The sequence below is a fragment of the Chrysemys picta genome, chromosome 11 (genome assembly GCF_011386835.1).
Source record: "Chrysemys picta bellii isolate R12L10 chromosome 11, ASM1138683v2, whole genome shotgun sequence".
NCBI lineage: Eukaryota > Metazoa > Chordata > Testudines > Emydidae > Chrysemys > Chrysemys picta.
The window spans coordinates 14,776,901-14,798,623 of NC_088801.1; the positions used below are offsets into that span (position 1 = coordinate 14,776,901).

The 21,723-nt window shown below is 40.1% G+C and overlaps 1 protein-coding gene across 7 annotated transcripts in view; it reads left to right on the plus strand.

Moving 5' to 3' along the window:
* Nucleotides 1-21,723, plus strand: part of CCDC93 (coiled-coil domain containing 93) — a 105,211-nt gene that overhangs the window by 52,049 nt on the left and 31,439 nt on the right. For all 7 annotated transcript variants that reach the window (XR_010591540.1, XR_010591541.1, XM_065561592.1 and 4 more), the window contains one exon: nt 19,928-20,044. Coding sequence is in view for 5 of the 7 variants with exons in the window: in XM_065561592.1 (XP_065417664.1) it covers nt 19,928-20,044 (117 nt within the window). In the remaining 2 variants the exon portion in view is untranslated. The remainder of the gene's footprint in view (nt 1-19,927; nt 20,045-21,723) is intronic.

The window sequence follows — 21,723 nt, forward strand, 5'->3', positions numbered from 1 at the left end:
CAAGGACCTGAGATTGCATCCATTCATATTCGCAACTGTAAAACTGAGAGAGAAACTAAGAGCTTAGTTTCTCCTGCAAGGGACTTGTTACCCTGAAGGTCATGTAATGGCACCTAGGTATGTGCTTTTCAGCCTAGGGGAGGCAGCATGGCAAGAGTGCTCATGCTCTTGGTAAACCTCATCTGGGATAACAAACTCTTGAGGGCTGTTGCAGCCAACTTAAGTTAGAGCAGCTCTGATGCTTACAAGTAGTTGTCAACAAGGACAAAATGATCATGAATGCTGGTAGTGGGATATGCTTTTGTGGTGGGTAATCGTGCTTTTGTTTTGTGTTTACCGTAATACTCGTTCATTAGCCTGTTCGTTTATAAGTCAACCCCCCAAAATGGATAGGTAAAAATAGCAAAAACTGTATGACCCTTTCATAAGCCGACCCTATATTTCGGGGTTGGAAAACTTTGTCTCCCTGTCCGTCAGGGTAAGCCGCTGGCGGGTTGGGACTTTTGTTTACCTGGAGCGTTCACAGGCATGGGGCTCCTCAGCTCCCAGTAGCCGCGGTTTGCCACTTCCAGACAATGGGAGCTGTGGGAAGTGGCACCACTTCCCGCAGCTCCCATTGGCTGGGAGCGGCGAACCACGTCCACAGGGAGCTGAGGGGCTCCATGCCTGTGAATGCTCCAGGTAAACAAAACAACACTGTATTAGATATTCAATTCAATGACTCCATAGAGTTTAAAATCATCAAATTTTGGTGTAGACCCATTGATAAGCCGACCCCTGCTCTTTGATGCGTCTTTTTGGTTAAAAAAAAAAAAAAAAAAAAAATTCGGCTTATGAATGAGTCTATATGGTAATTTCTCCCCCTCTTATATAACTCAGAGTTGCTCTATCTGATTTAAAGATGACATCTGTACGGACTGAACTTGGGCAGCTCTGGATATGAAAACATCAGCCTCTACTACTTAAGCTGAAGTACCAGGATGAAATCCTGGTTTCATGAAAGTCTGAGAGTTGTACCATTGACTTCAGAGAGTGCAGGATTTCACACACTCAGGCTCTGGTAGCCTGAGTTACACAATCATGCCCAATATGTTTTTCCTTGAAGTTGATAGGACTTTTATACAAAATAAATTTTTCTCTTTATTGTTTTAATCTTTAAGGATTTTAACTTATAGTATTAGGTGTGGTCCAATTAAGCTGAATGAAACATAGGCAGTCACAGGTGAATATTGACCACAGTTTCCCCAATTTATTTTCTTTCAGGACCTTAGGGCTTTGACCCCAGTCTTCTTCCATGTTCTTTTTATATCTTTGTTTTATACGTCAAAACTGCACATCGGGAACAGCTTCCTTTAAATCCATTACAGCTGTCTGTGTGAAACCAAAATAAGCCATCAGGCCTATAGTGTTCTGAGTACAGGTAGCACCAGTTGAAACTGTGATCATTTTATCATGCGCACCCAATATTTCCACAGTTGCATCAAAAAAAAACCTGAAGCTTGGACATCATGAATTTTACAGAAAGATCAAAATCCTTTCTAAGTATAGAGATACATTTGAGTACTAGACTGAAATATAAGGAGAATTGTAGAATCCTTAGTACCTGGGGCACAGTTTGCAAATTGACTCATTGACAGCTGATTCACCAGTGTATCCTCACTGATTTTTTTTTTCAGTGTAGTTATACTGGTGTAAAACTAGAGTCGCACAGTGGTGAATCAGGCTCATTGTGTTGAGATTTCTGTTTTCTCCTGATACTGATGCTGCTGTTTGCAGAGTCAATACTTGGCTGAAATTTAGAGCAGCATGAGGGCTGCTCTTTCCTACCCTGTTTACTAACAGCTTCAATGTACCGAAACAGCAGCTGTGGTTATCACAACAAAGGTTGGCAAACTCTAAGTCAAATAAAGGCACCGTTTATAGAACTGTATGCTGCATTGATTCTCTTTGGATTCATCCTTCAAAAGTGTATGCATAGTTACCACTAATATTGAGGTGTTAGAATATGCACCAGTCACAGGGAAGATAGATGCCATTCACTGCCTCAGTTTCCTCTCCATGGAAATATGTTCCAGAAAGTCTATCTGCAGCCCATTCATTTTCCAGAGCTTTAAGAGCAAGATCCATTGTGCATATATTTTGATAAGACAGAATTGCATATTTTGTACCACTCAGGGTTTTATTATTTTCTTCTGATAGAAATCATTCAGCTTATTTTCTTAATTATACATATTTTAGCAAACCATTATTTTCCACCCACATGGGGCATATCCGGAGCGTTCTCCAACTGTTGGCTATAGGAACAAAGATACCTAACTGCTGCTAAGCCTGAATTTCCTACAGAGCAGCAGTGTGTGAATTCTTTGCTTTTTTCCTCCCTAAGAAACTACTCAGCCTAATGATTCAATTTTATTTCTTCTACCCTTGGAGGGTTTACAGTAGTAATATAGCTGTGTGAAAGAGAAAGTACCTCATTACGAAGGAGAGGACACATTGCCTCCATTTGTATCCTCTTTCCCGTACAAAATCCTTTTTCTTTTAAAAAGGGGAGACAGGTTCATAAAATCTATAAATAGCAGATTTTTTTTCTGGGATTCTTAGGTTTCAAGTTACAATGGATTCTTGATCATTATTTACTTACTTTTTACGTATTTTACAAACATAATATGTGTTTTTTAACTGGATTTTTTTTGTTCAAACTTCAAGTACTGTATTGCAAAATCAGGCCAGTCCCAGTATTTTCATAACAAATCCATTTGGGACAATGGTACAGTCACAAATGATGTAGAGAGGGGATGCAGGAGTGAGAATGCATTGGTCCTACATCTGCATGGAGTGGGACATACACAGGATAGTAAAAAGTTGATGATGTGTCCCCTTCATGCCACTCAGTTGCTGCATGTATTGTTTGAGGTAGTGGGACAAATATTGAATAATCACGGGGAAACTACAGAGAGATGGCTTTTTGGAGAGAATGCTCCAAATGAAGTGTGAAGTCTGATGGGGAAGGAGCCAAGAGGTAACAAGGGGTGTTTGTGGATTGGAAAGTAGTAGTGGCTGATGACAATCAAGGTGTAGGGTTCAGGCAAGAGCCTGAATACTTGTGAATAAAGAAAACCTTTTGTGATGGGACAGCTGGTGGGGAGGCAGGGGTGGGGAGGAAATAATGAAACTTGTGTGTAATAAACAAAAGGGAATAAAACCAGGGAAGAATGTGCAAGCTCTTTTAATTCCTTTAAGATTTACACAATTCATAACAATACATTTTATAATTCATTAATGATCATATGTCAGTAAGCTTTCTAAACTCTTGCATATCAGTTTATATAGAAGTATATCTATGTTGCTGATCACCGTAAAAACTGGGCATCACAATTCAGTTATATCAAACACAGACTTCCTTTTTAAACAGTAGAGCAGTGATACTCAGACTTCATTGGTTCAGGAGCCAAATTAATGATCAACATTACCCAAAAGAGCCATAGTAGCATGAATTCATTATTTCATTTACTATAGTATTAGTCATATTTAAACAGTATGACAGAGGAAATATTTTTTTTTATTTTTTCAAATATATGTTTATTCTCCCGGCAAATACGTTAATAACTTAGTGCAAGTTGATAATATAAGTGGTTAATAACATAGTAAAAGCATCCTGATTGGTTAACAACTTAGATTGGTTAATAATTAAATCAGTGTTTTAATATCATGTGCTGCAAAGAGCCTCAGGAGACACATTAAAGAGCCACTTAAGGCTCGCGAGCCGCAGTCTGAGTATCACTGTAGTAGAGTAAGGAGTTGGATCATCTTCTAGGGCGTGTGTGTAAAATATCACTGTGTTAAAAACAGATATCCATTTACATTACCTCTTAGAAATCAGTTATCAAGTTATTTAGTCTTTAGAACATCATTTTTACCTCACCTCTCTTCCTAGACATCCATACTTATCCGTTTCTCTCTCTGCTTCTCTCTCCCTTCCTCCACTCCTTTCCTTTTGATACTAGTTTACTTTACAGTCACATAAACACTTTAGTAACTCACCCAAACTCAATAATGAATGACATATTGTAAACATACTTTAATGTTTTGCTATTTTTTCATTCCTATATAAAGTGATTTTTCCCCAGTCAGCTTTTGTTAATGCATAGGTTATACATGCTTCCTTTTTCTTAAATTGTTTTTGAAAGAAATAGAAATTGGAGATTAAATCGAATTCCAGTTTCTAAAAGTATAAAATTGTGTACGCATTGAACTAATTTAGGGTGAGGAAATTGTCTGCAGAATATGTGAAATACAGAATAGCTTCCAAGTTGCCCTGGGTATTACTTCAGTTGGATAGCTGTTGAGTAGAAGGACAAGCTCTGTGGAGGCTATTACTATGTGCTTATACTACACCTAGCACACTGAGACCTTAATCTGAGTTGGGATTTCTGGGGGTTATGATATTACAAATGCTACCAAATTTTTTTATTTTGGTGCCCGGAAAATTAGGCATTACCATTCTTATTGTCCATGACAATTTGCAACTGAAGTCCTTGTATATACAGCCTGCTGAAAGTGTATGGTGAGCAGTACAGCTTTTGATCTGCCCTGATTCAGGAAAGCATCCCAGTTCAGAAAGGTTACTTAAGCACAAGTATGTGCTTATTCCCCATGGAAGTCGATGGGATTTAAGCATGTACTGTTCTGGATCAGGGCCTTAGTGTGGAAAACATTAAGGCTACGCTTTCACTACGGGGGAGGGGGTCGATTTAAGATACGCAAATTCATCTATGCGAATAGCGTAGCTGAATTCGACGTATCCGAGCCGACTTACTCCGCTGTGAGGACAGCGGCAAATCGACCTCCGCGGCTCCCCCGTCGACGGCGCTTACTCCTACCTGCGCTGGTGGAGTACAAGCGTCGATTCGGGGATTGATTGTCGCGTCCCAACGAGGCGCGATAATTCGATCCCCGAGAGATCGATTTCTACCCGCCGATTCAGGCGGGTAGTGAAGACGTAGCCTAAGACTGAGTTTCTTTCTCAGGAATCAGACTGTTGCATGGAGCAAGAAAGGCAGTTACAGCTGCAAATAAAACAAAGTAGATTTTCCCTTAATTACCAGGAGAAATCAACGCAGATAACCAGGGCCGGCTCAAGGCACCACTTACCAAGCAGGTGTTTGGGACGGCCACTCCGGAGAGGGGCGGCACGTCCAGGTATTCGGCGGCAATTCGGCGGACAGTCCCTCACCCCTGCTCGGAGCGAAGGACCTCCCTCCGAATTGCCACCGCAGATCACGATCAATCCTGATCCCAGCATGGTCTCTAGGCTTTTTGAATTTACATGCTTTACGTGTATGCATAACACACGTGATTCTTCCGAAGGATTCTTATTTTAAAAATGCCTTGTGAATATTTTCCCTATTCAAAAAACAACAAAGTCAACAGGTCGTGACTTGTGAAACACAGACCATTAGAGTGTGCTGAGTAAATATTTTAGTAAGGGAACTGATACTGCATGCTGAAAAGCATTTTAACAATTTACTTAAAACTTGCCTGTTTAATAATATCCTTTAAAATGTATGTTAGTTATAGAGAAAAAAATAATATCCAATAAGAAAACTACCAAAGTCTACCTTCCTTGTAGTAAAGAATCTCAGCTGAAATTGTTACATGGTTTTGTTTACAAGTGATTTTTCTCCCTTCATTTGTATTTTGAAAATTATTTCCACAGGGACTATTAAATTGCAACAGTATTGCTTATGCTCCTTTGATTTCTAGAGTTCTTTCAAGGTGATGAGTTGCCAATTATTTAACAGCTTGAATTTTAGACAGAGAACAAAAATAGGACTTCAAGAGAAACAGAACATTCTCTCCTGATGCATCGTGTAATCAAGGGCAAAAGATAATCAGACAGGAGAGACAGTAAGGAAGAAATTAAGCATCCTAGCTTAAAAGGCAAAGGTTTATTATGCAATGTAGCTTAGAATAAATGACCACAGGAAACTTTTGACAGTGCTAGAATTTTGTGTTTTACCAAGATTGTATTGATTGTATTACTTTATAAATCATACTTGTCTGTGCAGTATTAGCAATATTTGGGCTAAAAGGTAAATTGATGCTTGTGGTGATAGGCATTGTTTACCATATCGCTTTCTGTTGGCATCTATCCTTAGTATTTGAACTGTACTAGGACTCCCAACACTGCAGTCAAAGCAAAACCATAATTTACAATTATTGTTTTAAAAACAGTGGATCTTCTAAATTTTCATTAGAAGATGAGCCGATTACCCTGAATGAGCCGATTACCCTGAATTGCATAGAAAAGTCAAATGTCTTTTAAAGATAAGGGCTAAAAAGACAATGTATGTAAGCCATTATGCTGTCCATTTTGAGAGGACCATAACTCAGGAGAAAGTATTTGAAGACCAAAGTTGTCAAGGTGGCGTATATTTTGTATAAAGCTCTGCCAGACAAGGGGTGTGAATCAACTTAAATAGATTTGTAAAAATAGTATAGAAATAGACAATGTAAGTGGGTCAGTTCTGCAGTGGCCTGATCTTCCGTAAGTGCTGAGCATCTCCAGCTCCTTGGTGAAGTTGGTGGGCATCTACAGGTACTCAGCCCCACTGAATATTAAAAAATAAGCTTCTAGGATGCTGCCTTCTCTTAATGTTAATGTAAGTTACCAAATTTTGGACACTGCCTTATCTGACAATAAAACAGAATTTTAAGAATCTTTTCATAAAGTTAAGGGTTAATGAGAACTTCACCAGCTTGTCTTGACAGATGTAGGCAGAAAAGAGAGAGGTGCCTTTATGAAAAAACTCTTGACAACTGAATAGATATAGCCCGAGACACTAGGTTTCCAGCTAGGTTTAACTCCAAAATCTTAGACTTGTGTAGGAGAGGATCTTGAATACTGCGTGCAGATGTGGTTGTCTCATCTAAAAAAAAGATATATCGGAATTGGAAAAGGTTCAGAAAAGGGCAACAAAAATGATTAGGGGTATGGAATGGCTTCCGTCTGAGGAGAGAGTAATAAAACTGGGACTCTTCAGCTTGGAAAAGAGACGATTAAGGGGGGATATGATTGAGGTCTATAAAATCATGACTGGTGTGAAGAAAGTAAAAAAGGAAGTGTTATTTACTCCTTCTCATAACTCAAGAAGTAGAGGATCACTAAATGAAATTAATAGGCAGCAGGTTTAAAACAAACAAAAGGAAGTATTTCTTCACACAACACATGGTCAACCTGTGGAACTCTTTGCCAGAGAATGTTGTGAAGGCCAAGACTATAACAGGGTTCAAAAAAGTACTAGATAAATTCATGGAGGATAGGTCCATCAATGGCTGTTAGTCAGGGATGGTGTCCCTAGCCTCTGCTTGCCAGAAGCTGGGAATGGGCGACAGGGCATGGATCACTTGATGATTACCTGTTCTGTTCATTCCCTCTGGGGAATCTGGCATTGGCCACTGTCGGAAGACAGGATACTGGGCAAGATTGACCTTTGGTCTGACCCAGTATGACTGTTCTTATGTAAATATTCTGTCTTTTAGTACTCACTTCCTTGGTCTTTACCACCTGGCCATCTATTTGTCTAGTCATGTTCCATAGGACAGTTTCATTTTGAGAAATGCTTTCCTTTCAAAATATTAAGAATATTAGATATTAAGTATGTTTTGGCCAACCTTGAAACACTGCCATGAAACTTTACTAGTAACTCTGAAACAAAACCTAATTTCCTATCCTTATCACGATGATATAAAGAGTAATAATCTACCCAGCATAAACAGTTATTACAATTTTGTACAATGTACATGTAAGGTGTCAATGGAAAAGTTAGTCTATCAAATATGATTATCCTGGTTAAATCCATGTATCATCTCTGTATCTAAAGTTATGAATATTGGCCACGGACTTGTATCTTATACATGTTGTATTCCTTGGTAACACCCAGCAGTTAAGATTTACATCAAGACTAGATAGCTTTGCGTTAATGGCCAAAGACACTTAACTCTCACACACAGTGAGCCATAGAAGAAACTCATTCTGACCAGCCAACTCTTCCTGCAGATGCCTCGGCCTCCAGGGGGCCACTGGCTATCCCCTGTGAGTCATCAATCCATATAAGGACATGTGATAGGCTCATGTGACCCTGGACTCCATCTTATGCCGGTAACTTTCCACAAACTAGGTTGGGAGATTTGTTTGAGACAGTAAATTTCCAGGCATGGGGCAAAGGATATAAAAGACCCCGTTGCAATTTCCATTATGCCTCTTTCATGCCCTAGTTCTCTGGACTATGGATTTACTACTAAAAGGAGCATATTGAACTATGGACTGAGGAACTTCCAATCTTTTGGAAGTTACCAGAGAGACTTTATAAGCTAGCCGTTTATACCATCACTGCTACAAACTTCATATAAGAACTTCGCAATTATCTATTAACCATTATATGTTCTTTTATTCTTTTCTTAATATTAAACTGTTAGTTTCTAATTACTAAAGGATTGGCCTCAACTCAGATCTTATTCAATAATCGTGCTATCAGCCACATAGCCAGGACTGTACATCTCTTAAGATTAGATGGACCCTATATTTGATTAAATTGGCTTTCAGTAACTACTCATCATAGAGTCCAGTGTCTGGGCAGTGAGACAAGGGCTGCAATGCCTAAGGAGACTGCATCTTTGACCTCCTGTTAGAGGAGAGAGAAGTTTACTTTTGTTTTTTGGTTGGTGTAATCTCATGCTAGAATAGCCTCCAGTTTGGGGTGAGTTTACCCTATTTCTCAGCAGTTTGTCCTGAATTTGGTATTCTCAGCTGTGACCCACTGAGGCCCGGTGACAACTTCCAAAGGAAGAGAGCCAGAGAATTTAAAAATGTGTAAGTACAAAAATTCAGTTGGGAGTGTGCTGGGGATATAATTAAACTGGGGAGCAATAGTCATCTTGATTTTTGTATTTGTTACTCTTCCCTACTGGGGTGGGTGGGAGGAACCAGTTGTTGATGGCCTTCTGAATTCTTCATACCTTCCAAACTGAAACTTTCTTCTTGAAGGTTAGCTATGTATATCCCCCGTGCGTATTTGATACCTAATGGCTTCCAGATGAAGTGGGATGAAGAAAGCGTGTTTTGATGGCTAAAGACTGGTGCCAGTTTATCCTAGAACTAGGGGAAAAAATGGAAAAAAATTGATTGACAATATGTGGGATACAGAACTCTGAATTTCCTCTGAAATAATCCAATAGCCTGTCAGTATACAGGGACCATCTAGAGCAGGGGTCGGCAACGTTGGCACGCAGCTCGCCAGGGTAAGCACGCTGGCAGGCTGGGCCAGTTTATTTACCTGCTGACGCGGCAGGTTCGGCCGATCGTGGCCCCCATTGGCCGCGGTTCGCCATCCTGGGCCAATGGGGGTGGCGGGAAGCGGCGCGGACGAGGGATGTGCAGCCGCGGCTTCCCGCCGCCTCCATTGGCCCGGGACGGCGAACTGTGACCAGTGGGCCTGCCGCGTCAGCAGGTAAATAAACTGGCCCAGCCCGCCAGGGTGCTTACCCTGGCAAGCCGCGTGCTGAACGTTGCTGACCCCTGATCTAGAGCATGTTTCACCCATTTTGTTGCTAGCTCTGTTTTAATAGATACAGGGTCACGAAAACCTTTGGCACCCACATTCCTGTGGTGTAAACTGGACATATCTCCACTCTCCAAGGGACAAACATAAGAGTTTGACACAACATCTAACTGGGAGTACTGATGCCCCAGGAGCATGGCTTAGTCAGCCAGAACTAACAGGGATTCAGGGGTGCCTACAAAGGTTTCTGTCATCAAACAGCTCTCCTTTGGAGCCAGGTGACACATTCAGTCTACCGTCCCTGTCGAAACTCTGGGCAGGGCAGAATCTGCAGGATTGCCTGCCCTCCTCAGGCACTACTTTCTTGGCCCAGCATATAAGTTGGACTCATACTTCACACTGATGTTTGCCAGTTTTGTCAATTTAGTCCTTTTGCATCTACTGCAACAAAACGTTCTCGAATCAAAAACCCACATAACACTCATACCAAGTTCTTAATTTTATAAAAGCTTTTTGGTTTACGGCCTTCTCGATCAACTTTTTTGGTGGGGAGGGGTATCAAATTTGTCATGGACTAAATGTACAGAAGATATTTACAATGTTGTCATCAACATGGTATATTGCAAACAGCAGAAACTAGATTAATGAGAGCAAATGCGTCCATTGCTTCCCAAACACAATATTGCTACTGGTGCAATACAGATAGAATTCAGTACAATTAGTTGCTGCTATGTTGCCCTCCATCTTGAGTTTCTTCCTGAGACAAGACCATGCTTGCTGATTATTCTGTGGCATAAACCTGCGTACTGATTGATACATCTTCAGGCAATAATTGTAAAACAACCTATTAGGCAAATGGATTTAGTTCCCTTGTTGACCAGATGGCTTCTTTTAATTTAAGTTTTCATTGTGGTTTTAAGTCTGCAAGTTATTGTTTCTAACTATGAGCTCTCACTGAAAGAAAGTAAACAAATGAAAGTCAGCTTAGAACAGAATGGTAAATGATCCACCAAAAATATTTTGAGAGTTTTGTAGATACAGACTAACACGGCTACCCCCGATACTTGAGAGTTCTTGTTATGCTATGCTGGAGAGCTAAAAAAGAAAGGGGTAGGGTGGGAAATGTAGCTTCCATTTTCTAGCAATTAATTGATCCAGTGCTTTCTACATAATTAAACTAAATGGCAGTATGTGAAGGTTACATGTCATGTGGGTGATCTAGCAAGACTAGCACACTTTAATTGTATGTTTAAGTTTTTCCTCTGGCAATCTAAAATGAAAGTTCAAGTCTTCATCTGTTATGTGCTACTCCTCTCCGGAGAGTGGACAATTTTCTAGTGTTTGATAAATGTCTGTAATATTTAATACTGATATAGAGTAGGTTAGAGTGCCTTGGGTGTTGTTTGAACCCACTAGAAAGCTAGTGTTCTTAATAAGTTGCTTTATAAGGTACCTTTCACATTGGACTTGGTTTCAAGCAATAGCCAAGACACTAATAGATTCTGTTCTGTAACACTGCTCTACAGCCAAAATGCTTCTGAAATAAATGTAGTCAAACTTTACTAATTCTGGGTCACTGAGAACGAAAATGATGCTTAAAATTGTTGATTGGCTCTAGTTTTCAAGATATGCTATTGGGTCAGTGTATACGACCCTTGACTTGGGAATGGCAGAGGATAAGTGAGTTATAAAGGGAAGGGATCTCAATTTAAACCAGAAATGACTAAAATACATCTTTGACTGGATCTATGAATAAATCTATGGCTGGGTTTGGACAGTACTTGCTTTTAGGCAAAACAATGAATGATGCAATCTGAAGCTGGTATTGCGTCATTATTGATATGAATTGCATCATGTTATTCCTAGAAGTCATGGATGATGCAACCATAACGAAGCTTACATCACTCTGCTGAACAAATTGCCCTATATCAGCTCTAGAAATCATAGCATCGTGCTCTTATTTGTTGGTGTTGGATTTTGCAAAGGGACACATTTCTGTTTAGCCAAAGTGAGCAGAGATGCCTCGTACTTGTGTGAACAGTGCAGATAACTTCTGCTATGTTTGTGGTGAAGTGACTTTTGCATCACAAAAGCGCAGTAGAACCACTATGGTTAAGAAAGCCTATCACCTTTATTTTGGCTGCAAAATTGGAGATTAGGACAAGAGGTGGGCCCCACACATATGCTGCAACACTTGTGCAACAAATCTTCGCCAGTGGTTGAACAGGAAAAGGAAATCTATGCCTTTTGCAGTGCCAATGATTTGGAGAGAGCCAACCGATCATACCAGCAATTGTTACTTCTGCATGGTGCCTCCAGTTGGGAAAGGTGTGTCAAAGAAGAAAAAGTGGACTGTGCATTATCCAAACATTCCATCAGCTATACGCCCAGTACCCCACGGAGAAGGACTGCCGGTTCCTGATGCACCAGAATCATTCTCACTTGAGTCAGACGAGGAAGAGGATGAAACTTCTGGTCCTGAACCATCAATGTGACAGGACCCACATTTTCTCCCATCCTCCTCCTCTGAACCACACCTCATAACACAAGGTGAACTGAATGACCTTGTCAGGAATTTGGAACTACCCAAGAGTAAGGCAGAGCTGTTGGGCTCCAGACTACAGCAGTGGAATCTCCTGGCAGGTGATGTTAGGGTTTCCACGTTCCGTGACGGTCAAAAGGATCTTGTCCCATTCTTCTTCATGGAAGGTGATCTTGTAGCCTGCAACAACATCGATGGTTTGATGGCAGCCATCAACATCGTTCACGATCCAGATGAGTGGAGACTGTTCATTGATTCATCGAAGACGAGTCTTAAAGCTGTTTTACTGCATAATGGCAATGTTTTGCCATCAATTCCAGTTGGTCATGCAGTCCATATGAAGGAAACCTATGACAACATGAAACAACTTTTGAGGTGCATAAACTATGACCAACATCAGTGGCAGCTTTGTGGCGATTTGAAGGTTGTTGCTCTCTTGCTTGGTCTGTAGACTGGATACACAAAGTACTGCTGTTTTCTCTGCGAATGAGATAGTCGTGCAAGAGATTCCCATTACATCAAGAAAGATTGGCCACTCCAACAGTCATTGGAGCCTGGGAGGAAAAGTGTTCAGCATCCACCACTTGTTGAATCAAGGAAGATTTTGTTACCACCCTTACACATCAAGCTGGGTCTGATGAAGAACTTTGTCAAGGCCATTGACAAAACAAGCAGCTTTCAAGTACCTCCGTGGAAAATTTCCAAGGTTAAGTGAAGCTAAGATAAAGGAAGGTGTCTTTTTGTTGGTCCTCAGATTCGTGAACTTCTTCGAGATGATGCATTTGACCATGCACTGCGTGGCAAGGAAAAGACGGCATGGAAAGCCTTCCAGTTAGTGGCAATAAATTTTCTCGGAAACAACAAGGCAGACAACTACAGGTTGTTGGTGGAAAACCTCCTCAAGGCATACAAAAGCCTTGTTTGCAACATGTCACTAAAGATACATTTTTTGCACTCTCATCTAGATTTTTTTCCACCGAACTGCGGAGCAGTGAGCGACGAGCACAGTGAGCGATTTCACCAGGACATTGCAACAATGGCAAATGGAGCCCATCAATGCTTGCAGACTATTGCTGGACAGTGACAAGAGATGCTCCATTTAATGAATACAAGAGACAAGCCAAGAAGCGCCGAGTAGACACTGAATAGGACTAAACTATGTAAATAATAGTTTTTTGCCTTTTGTTTCATAATAAATTTTATTTATATAACCCTTTTGCTGATTTTTAAAGTGTTACATAAACAGGACAGGTGAAATATTATCATGTAAAGCAACCATAAACACATGAAAAGACCTAGGTTTACAATTTATGATTAAAACTCTACTATCTACACAATATACATAGACATAAAATGTAAAAACTTAAATATCTTAGAAACAGTAGCCAATCAGTTGTTTTAATTGTCATATTTGAATTCAGCACATCAAAATACATAATAAATAGCACATTTCATTTCTGAAGCAGATGACTTCTCAAAAATTGTAGACCAGTGTAATATAATTTATGTCTGTACCACCTGGTCCTCTTGTTCAGTTTTGAGTGTTGAACATAGGGAATAATACTGTACTTGAGGGACGGGGGGGGGGGGGCGGAATGGACTTGATGGCCCATAATTGGTTTCTTTCATCTCTCCATTATCTGATTATATGGCTGAACTATTTAGGAATGGTCCTTATGGGTAAGGTTTGACTCCATTTGGTAATGCAGTTTGGGGAAATTTGCACTGTTGCTTCTTGTGCTTCATGTTTTCTTTTGGGAAGGGGTCTTTAGCTCCTGGGGTTAACAACCCCCATAACCTTTCAAAGTCACTTAATTCACCAAGGAAAAAGAGTATCTGGACAGAATGAATAAATTGTGGATTGAACTCAGTGCTGCTCGGTTTTTGATACTAAAATCAAATAAATTTTTTTAGCTTGATTTAGCTTTAGACTTCAGCTGGTATATGATCAGTAAATGCCACAGCACGCAGTATCTTACTTTAAAAGACTTAAGAGATTCTGATAATTAATGGAGAGAGGATATTCAGCAGAACAATGTTCTCTCTGGTAACTGCACTGTCATAAATGGTCATTGGTGTTCTGCAGCTGAGCCACTAAAGGGGATTATAGTCAAAACTGGTGTTGCTGCCGCAAAGTCATTGGTTAAAAATGAAGTTCAGCTTCAGCTATTTGTATTCAGGTGCACAAAAGCTACAGTCTAGATTTTCACTGAGCATTATTCATATATGCATCCTAACTGAAGGCTGCATGAAAGAGTAACATTGATAGTTACTGGGTTTATGAATATTGCAGATTCTATAGAGGAATAAGTTAAGGGTTCTGTCTAAAGTGATAATGAATTATGGTTGTGTAGAATTGATAAAAGTCTAGTCTTGCACAAATCACATGCTGGCAAGATATCAAAAGCCTGAATAGATCAACATAAACAAGATGCTAAAATTGAAAGCTAAAAAAGTGGTTATAAATGTATATTGAACAGGAATAAGCCATAAATTGAAACAGCCGAGTTGAGGAACTCAATAAATCTGTTTCTTTGAAATCTTAAAACTGGGAATCGATGTGACTGATGCTAACCACATATTTTTCCTTAGTTCTTAGATGAGAAATGTTTTAAGTCAGTGTCTGTAGAACAAAGCTTATACAATTTGATTGTAAATATCTTATTCAGAACCATTCATTTTTGGTAATTTAGAGACAAACAGAGTATAGGTTTGGGTTTTTTTATATTAGGCTTTCACCATCATAAAATGTAACATAATCTGAGTTATACACAAGTTTTATGTAAAACGTGATAAACATACCAATTATAAAGCTGTTTATCAAGTCAAATAATGTCTCTCTGTTCGTTTCCTAATTTTAGTCTAGTTAGATGAAACCACAGTAAACTTTATAGCTTCAAATTAGTTTTTACAGACATGGTTACCTAAATTTGTTTTTATTTTTCACAGAAAAAATGCAATCCTATTCAGTATGAGACCCCCCCATTGAGTAGAATGAAACTTTTATTTATAAATAAACATTTTACTGATCATTTGTCAGAAGGGCATGTCCAGCTAAGACACAAAGATTACAGATGACCAGGGCTTCAAGCAAGTGCTGTCAGGACAGGAAAGTTGGATTTCTAGTAAGTTGTGGGAGAAGCAGCAATGACACTTGGTGAAATCCTATGCAGGGGGAAAAGGTGGCAAGCCTGGGAAGATGGTAGTGGTGCGCTATGACTCTTTGGGTTCAACCCAGACAGGTAAGAGGTTGTGTTACCACCTGCCCTGCAGTTCTGGGTGCCTTCGATGCTATGTTGCTGCGGCATGCAGCCCTGACACCAACAACCAGCATACAAGCATGTACAGTAACTCCTCACTTAACGTCCTCTCGCTTAACGTTGTTTCGATCTTATGTCCCTGCTCAATTACAGAGCATGCCCCATTTAAAGTTGTGCAATGCTTTGCTATAATGTCGTTTGGCTGCTTGCTTTGTCCACAGCTGGCAGCCCCCCTATCAGCTCCCTTGCGCCCCCTCCCCACCCCCGTGCCTTCCGCCTGCCGGCAGACCCCATGGATGAGCGCCTTCCTCCTCCTCCCCCCGCCTCTTGCCCACGTCAATCAGCTGGCTTGCAGTGTTCAGGAGGGCGGGGGAGAGGAGCCTGCATGCCTAGTCCTCGCTCCCCCTGTCTCCCGAACGCTGCAAACCAGCTGATTGCTGCGGGCAGGAGGCAGGGGAGGGAGGAGCCTGCACCCCGAGTCCTCGCCCCTCCCTCCTGCCCCCTGAACATGGCAAGCCAGCTGATTGCTGTGAGCAGGAGGGAGGGGAGAGGAGCGAGGACGGTGCACCTCCCTCATCCCCGCCCCCCGCCTCCTGCCTGTGGCAATCAGCTGGCTTGCAGTGTTCAGGAGGGAGGGGGAGCCTGCATGCTGTTTCCTCGCTCCTGCCTCCTGAACGCTGCAAGCCAGCTGATTGTCGTGGGCAGAAGGCAGGGGAGGGAGGAGGAGGGGGAGGAGCGAGGACGCAGCGTGCGGAGTAAAGGGGGAAGAGGCGGGTTAAGGGTATGGGCTTGGTGGAAGGGGTGGCGAGGGCAGGCCAAGGGTTGAGCCCCCTGCTCCTGGTGCTTGCATAGTAGGGGAAGCTGCTGCTGCTGCACAACGTACTTCTCCTAACATACAGCACCTTCAGCCTCCTTGCCTGCCTCATTGTCTCCAGTGCCAGTGGGCTGTGCTTGTGTGGGGTAAGGCGGGGGCACCTCCCAACTATAGTACTGTACTGTATGGCCAAAAAAAAATTCCCTGTAACCTAACCCCCACATTTACATTCATTCTTATGGGGAAATTGGATTCACTTATCATTGTTTCACTTAAAGTCGCATTTTTCAGGAACACAACTACAATGTTCAGTGAGGAGTTACTGTAGGTCACACCCTGACTTCCACTGCCCAGTTACTTTTTGCAGTGACCCCAACAACCTCCCAATCCCAAATTTCCTTTAGATAAATTAACGAGCTGCAGTATACTGTCTAAGTGGGGTTAACAATAACTCTGATTTCAGGCACAGCCCTGAAATGGTTTATATTAAAGTAAAACAAGTTTATTTAACAAAAGGACATAGGATTAAGTGATACCAAGTATAAGGGGAAAAGATAGAAAGGATTATAAGCAAACCAAAATAAAATATCCTTCCAAGACTAGAACTTATTTTCAGCAAGTTAGTCTTTTGCCTAAGCAGGTTCTCTAAACTGAGTTCCCAGAGACTTCAATCCCCGTGGTTGAAGGATCCAAATTTGTGAATTTTTTAAAATTATTTTTAAAGAGCTCTGGCCCCTTTAATTCCCCAAGTGATGGATAACTCAAATGTCTTTTTGCGCCTCCCCTCCTCCCCCTTATGTCACCCTATAGTTCATTGTCTTTGTTAGAAGAGGCAGGAAGTCTTCCTCCTGTTTTTCCCTTCCAGGGGACTTCCCATCCCCTTTCTGACTTGTGTGCAAATGGGGCTTCCATTATTTTGATTCGTAATCTTTAATTTACATTGGAGACAGGTGGGTAGCTTCTGTTTTTGTCTATGGTTAGTCAGAGACTTCAAAGCATAATCCAGTGAGTATCCATAATTTCTCATATAGTGTTAATGCATACATTTCACAAGGCTATTAATCACCAGTGTCTGTCAGGCTTTCATAAGACCTTACTCGATACACTTTTATAATACAGTTATATTGTATTCAATCAGTTGATTCAGCTGCTTATCATGTAAGATTCAGAGCCCCCTATTTATAGTTGAGAATTATTGCCCTAATTTCCTTAAGCAGAAGGAACTTTGTTCAGATTTCTTTTATGAGACAAAACTCCTACAAGAGTAAATATGGGAGGCAAATGTTCTCTCATCCTGCTTTCTATGGACTCTGTGCTTGCACTGCATCTAGTACCCTGAGACCCTAATCCCTGTTGGAGTTTCTGGGGGCTATGGGTTTACAAATGATAGCAGATTTTTGGCTTGTGCTCAGAAAATTAGGTATTACCATACCTATTGTCCATGAGAGTTTGCAACTTAAGTTCACAGAGCCCATTGAAAGTAGGGTGAGAGAAAAACATTTGCCTTCCATATTTAGTCTTGTAGGAGTTTTGTCACATAAAAGAAATCTGAACAAAGTTCCTTCTGTTTAAATAAATTAGGACAATAATTCTTTCCCTAGCAGTATAGATCTACTCTTTACCTCAGGAAAATCATGTAGTTTTTAAATATAGTTGATATTTTTAGTATCTAGGGGAAATGCCTAGGATGTGTTGTTCCTCTGCAGGTTCTGGTGTGTATTTCAATTTAATAGTGATATTTTAAAAAATTGTTTCATTCGTCATTAACTGTGTGACATCTGCACTTCTTATCGCAGTCCTCAGCTCTTAGGCTCCAGCTCAGTCAAGCGACCCCATTACATTCAATATATTGATATAGAAGAAGTCATTGGGGCTTATGAATGTGCTTAAATGCCTTGCTGAGTTGAGGTCTTAATCCTGATGCTTGAACTATTCATTGCATTTCATGGATCATAATACTCTTCCAAAGTTTAAGCTGACTATTTGTTGATGTAACTTTTCCTCATGCATTACTTGTCCATTTGTCTTTCATTCTGCATAGAAATTAAAACGGTATTTTGGAATGCATTACACTTACAGTTGACAAGGGAATGGTTTTGGCCCAACTAACTGAAAAAATAGTGTCGTGTTGAACTGTACTCGTCTTTCGTTGTTTCACAGCATTTTCTCATATAGAAGAAATGTGCAATATATGGCTTTAAGTATGAGTTGTTGGAATGAGATGCCTGAGATTAATAATCTCTTCTTTCAAAAGAGACATAAATATATCCAGTCACAAAACGGCTTTTCTGTCTAAATTATGTAGAAATATGGCCTTTAGAAAAGAAAAAAAGGGAGGGGAGTGGAGGAAAGGAAACTTCCATCTCTGCTTTGTCTAAAATTAAGCTGTTAACGAAGACTTGTCTATGTGATCTGTCAAGAGCAGATCTCAGAAGCAAGTAGATGTCAAAAGAGTATGGAGTTCTCCCAATAATATTTTACCTATATATATTTCAGTAGCTACCAAAATAAGGTTATTCTTGGAAATGGTCTGATAGAGTCCTCATGCCTTTGACAGACTTCATAAATTAGCACCTAAATGAGTGGAAAGTGGGGTTTTTTTGCTGATGAAATGTCAAAAGTTGATTGGAATGAAAAGGGAGCCTGAAGTAGATGAAGCAATTAAAAATCTTTGTCATGATGAAATGACAAATAGATAAGGGGAGATTTTCAAAGGCACCAATGGTCATTAGATACATAACACTCAGTGAGATGCCTAATTGCCATTTTTTGCCTTTGAAAAACTCCTCTTGGTCCATTGTAGATATACTCTCCCATTATAAATAATACTGCTGGTAAAGAATTTTTCAGTCAATCTATCCCTTAGTCTATAAGCAGCAGGAATCTGGATCCAAGTTGCTATAGTCATTATCTCTATAGAAGACTATTGGAAATGCAGTCTCAATTGAGTAAATAACGAAGGCTCTAAGTTCACAGGAATGGAGAGGCTTTGAGAAGAAAATTGATTAATTGAGGATGTGGTTTCAGTATAGTGATAAGCCTGAACCAATATTCCAAATCAGAACACCCTAAAGCTTGAGTTTGTTCATGTTCAAGATCAGACACTGAGGCTTTGGGACCATGTCTGCTTCAAAATAGGGTTCATAAAGCCAGACTACATTGGGAAACTATCCCATTCCTAACAGTGGTTTTTCAGTGAGAGCTGTTGAAAATTTTTCCCATTTTCTTTTTTCCTGCATCTTTTTTAGCAACTTTTGTTTCCGCCACACCACCCTTGAACTGCTGTTAAGAACAGTTGTACTGCTGTAACAGCTCATCCCTTTACAGTATAGTGCAAATGTTAACCTCTCTTGTATTAAGCTGTATTATTTTAGCTCATTACTATAGAATACTGTAGTGTTTTAGAAGGGCTTTTCAAGAAGACTTAATCCACTTTCTTCCAACTCTTAAAATATATGCACATCCCTGCATCCATTATACAATTCATCTGTACAGTTGCCTGCTGACCTCAGTGGAAGCCACATGCAATGATGAAGCCAGCATAGTGGGAGTAAATTACCCCACATCTGCTTGCTGTGGGGTTCTTACACTTTCCTATGAGGTAGCTGGTGTTGGTTACTCTTAGAGAATACTGGACTAGGTAGACCATAATTCCTATCCACTGTGTCTGTTCCTGTGTCCCTGTAAAGCAAATACTGGCTATGTGCAATTCAACCCTCTGTTGTTTTTGTTGTTTGTTATTTATTTTCAGCAATCTGAGCTTTCTTCTGAGGAGCGTCCAGAAAGACTAGGAGCTGCCCAGCAGCACCGAAGGAAAGTGGCATCACTAAACAAGCAAATCTCGCAGAAAACCAAACTTTTGGAAGAGGTAGGCTTGTGTGGGTAACAAAGAAAAAGCATCGGTAAATGTATTTGACCACAATGCTTTTGCCGTTCAGAAAATATTTGAAAACTACACTCTGTACCAGTAACTTGTCATGCTGAACATTAGTTAAGTATCTTTTAATGTCTTGCTTGCACATTTTTTACTAAGACAATTATGCGACTATTATGTTAAAGAATAGGATACCGTTGTGAATGTGATGCTGCATACAAAAGTTCCTTTCATATCTAAATTGAAAACCTCTAACAGAAATACTTTCTAGTTCTTTTTTTCTCCACCTCCGCTGTTGGAGTGTGGTGTTGAAATGGTGACAACCACTATATTCAAGTAATAGTTATAATGGTCATTCAGAGATGCTTGGTGAATGCTCAGCTTCTCATGTGTCTATTTTTCCCAGCCCACATCTGTACACCAGCGTAAGGACAAGTTTCAGAGTAACAGCCGTGTTAGTCTGTATCCGCAAAAAGAACAACAGGAGTACTTGTGGTACCTTAGAGACTAACAAATTTATTAGAGCATAAGCTTTCGTGGACTACAGCCCACTTCTTCGGATGCATATATCCACGAAAGCTTATGCTCTAATAAATGTGTTAGTCTCTAAGGTGCCACAAGTACTCCTGTTCTTCTTTTTACCAGCGTAAGGGTCATCCACAGTCTGGCTCAATAAAATCTCATGGTTGCTTGCTATACATCTTGAAGACTTTTGTATAGGGGGTTCAGCATTTTAATGGGTAAATCTATGGTAAAGTTATCAGTGGAGCATAGTTTTTTGAACATAGCTCAGTTATCTGAATCTAACATTAAACGAACACAAGGTTAGGACTAAGTTATACGTATGTATGGGTTTCATTCCATATGTATGCATTGACAATTTGAAGTATTAATTAAATTTATCTTAAATTAAATTTACGTTTTTAAATAAATAATAAATAACATATTTTTCCTGCTTCCTACTTTCCCCTTCCCAACCAAAAAAAGTTAGATTGAAACTTTTTGGCTAACTTACAAATTTTTGTAAAGAAAGTTGGGTTATTTTACTTAGAAAACTTTAATATGACAGCTAATTAAAAATGCTAGTAAACGTTAGCTTGGATCTTATAATGGAACACACAGAACTGGATTAATTTCTTTTTCTGTCAAAGCTAATGCAGTTCCATATCTTTATTGCCTTCTAGCCTACCCCATCTGTCATAAACTGTTAGCACTTTAATAGATATCCCAGTTTATTTAAAACTAGCACTGTATCTCCACTATAAAAATCCTATCACTTATTTTCATCATACTTCCTGGATATTCTTATGCTATTCTAACATTTAATGGATCAAGTGTGTGTGTGGTATGTGGGTTTTGTCTGTGTCTGTGTGTATAATTCATATTGTAGCGGGGGAAGTGATAGCTCAGTGGTTTGAGCATTGGCCCGCTAAACCCAGGGTTGTGAGTTCAATCCTTGAGGGGGCCACTTAGGGATTTGGGGCAAAATCAGTACTTGGTCCTGCTACTAGTGAAGGCAGGGGGCTGGATTCAATGACCTTTCAGGGTCCCTTCCAGCTCTATGAGATAGGTATATCTCCATATGAAAAAGCCATTAACTTTGTCTGCACTTTACTCTCAAAGTAGGAAAAACCAAACAGATGAAATGCTTTTAAAGTGTGTAGCAAAATGTG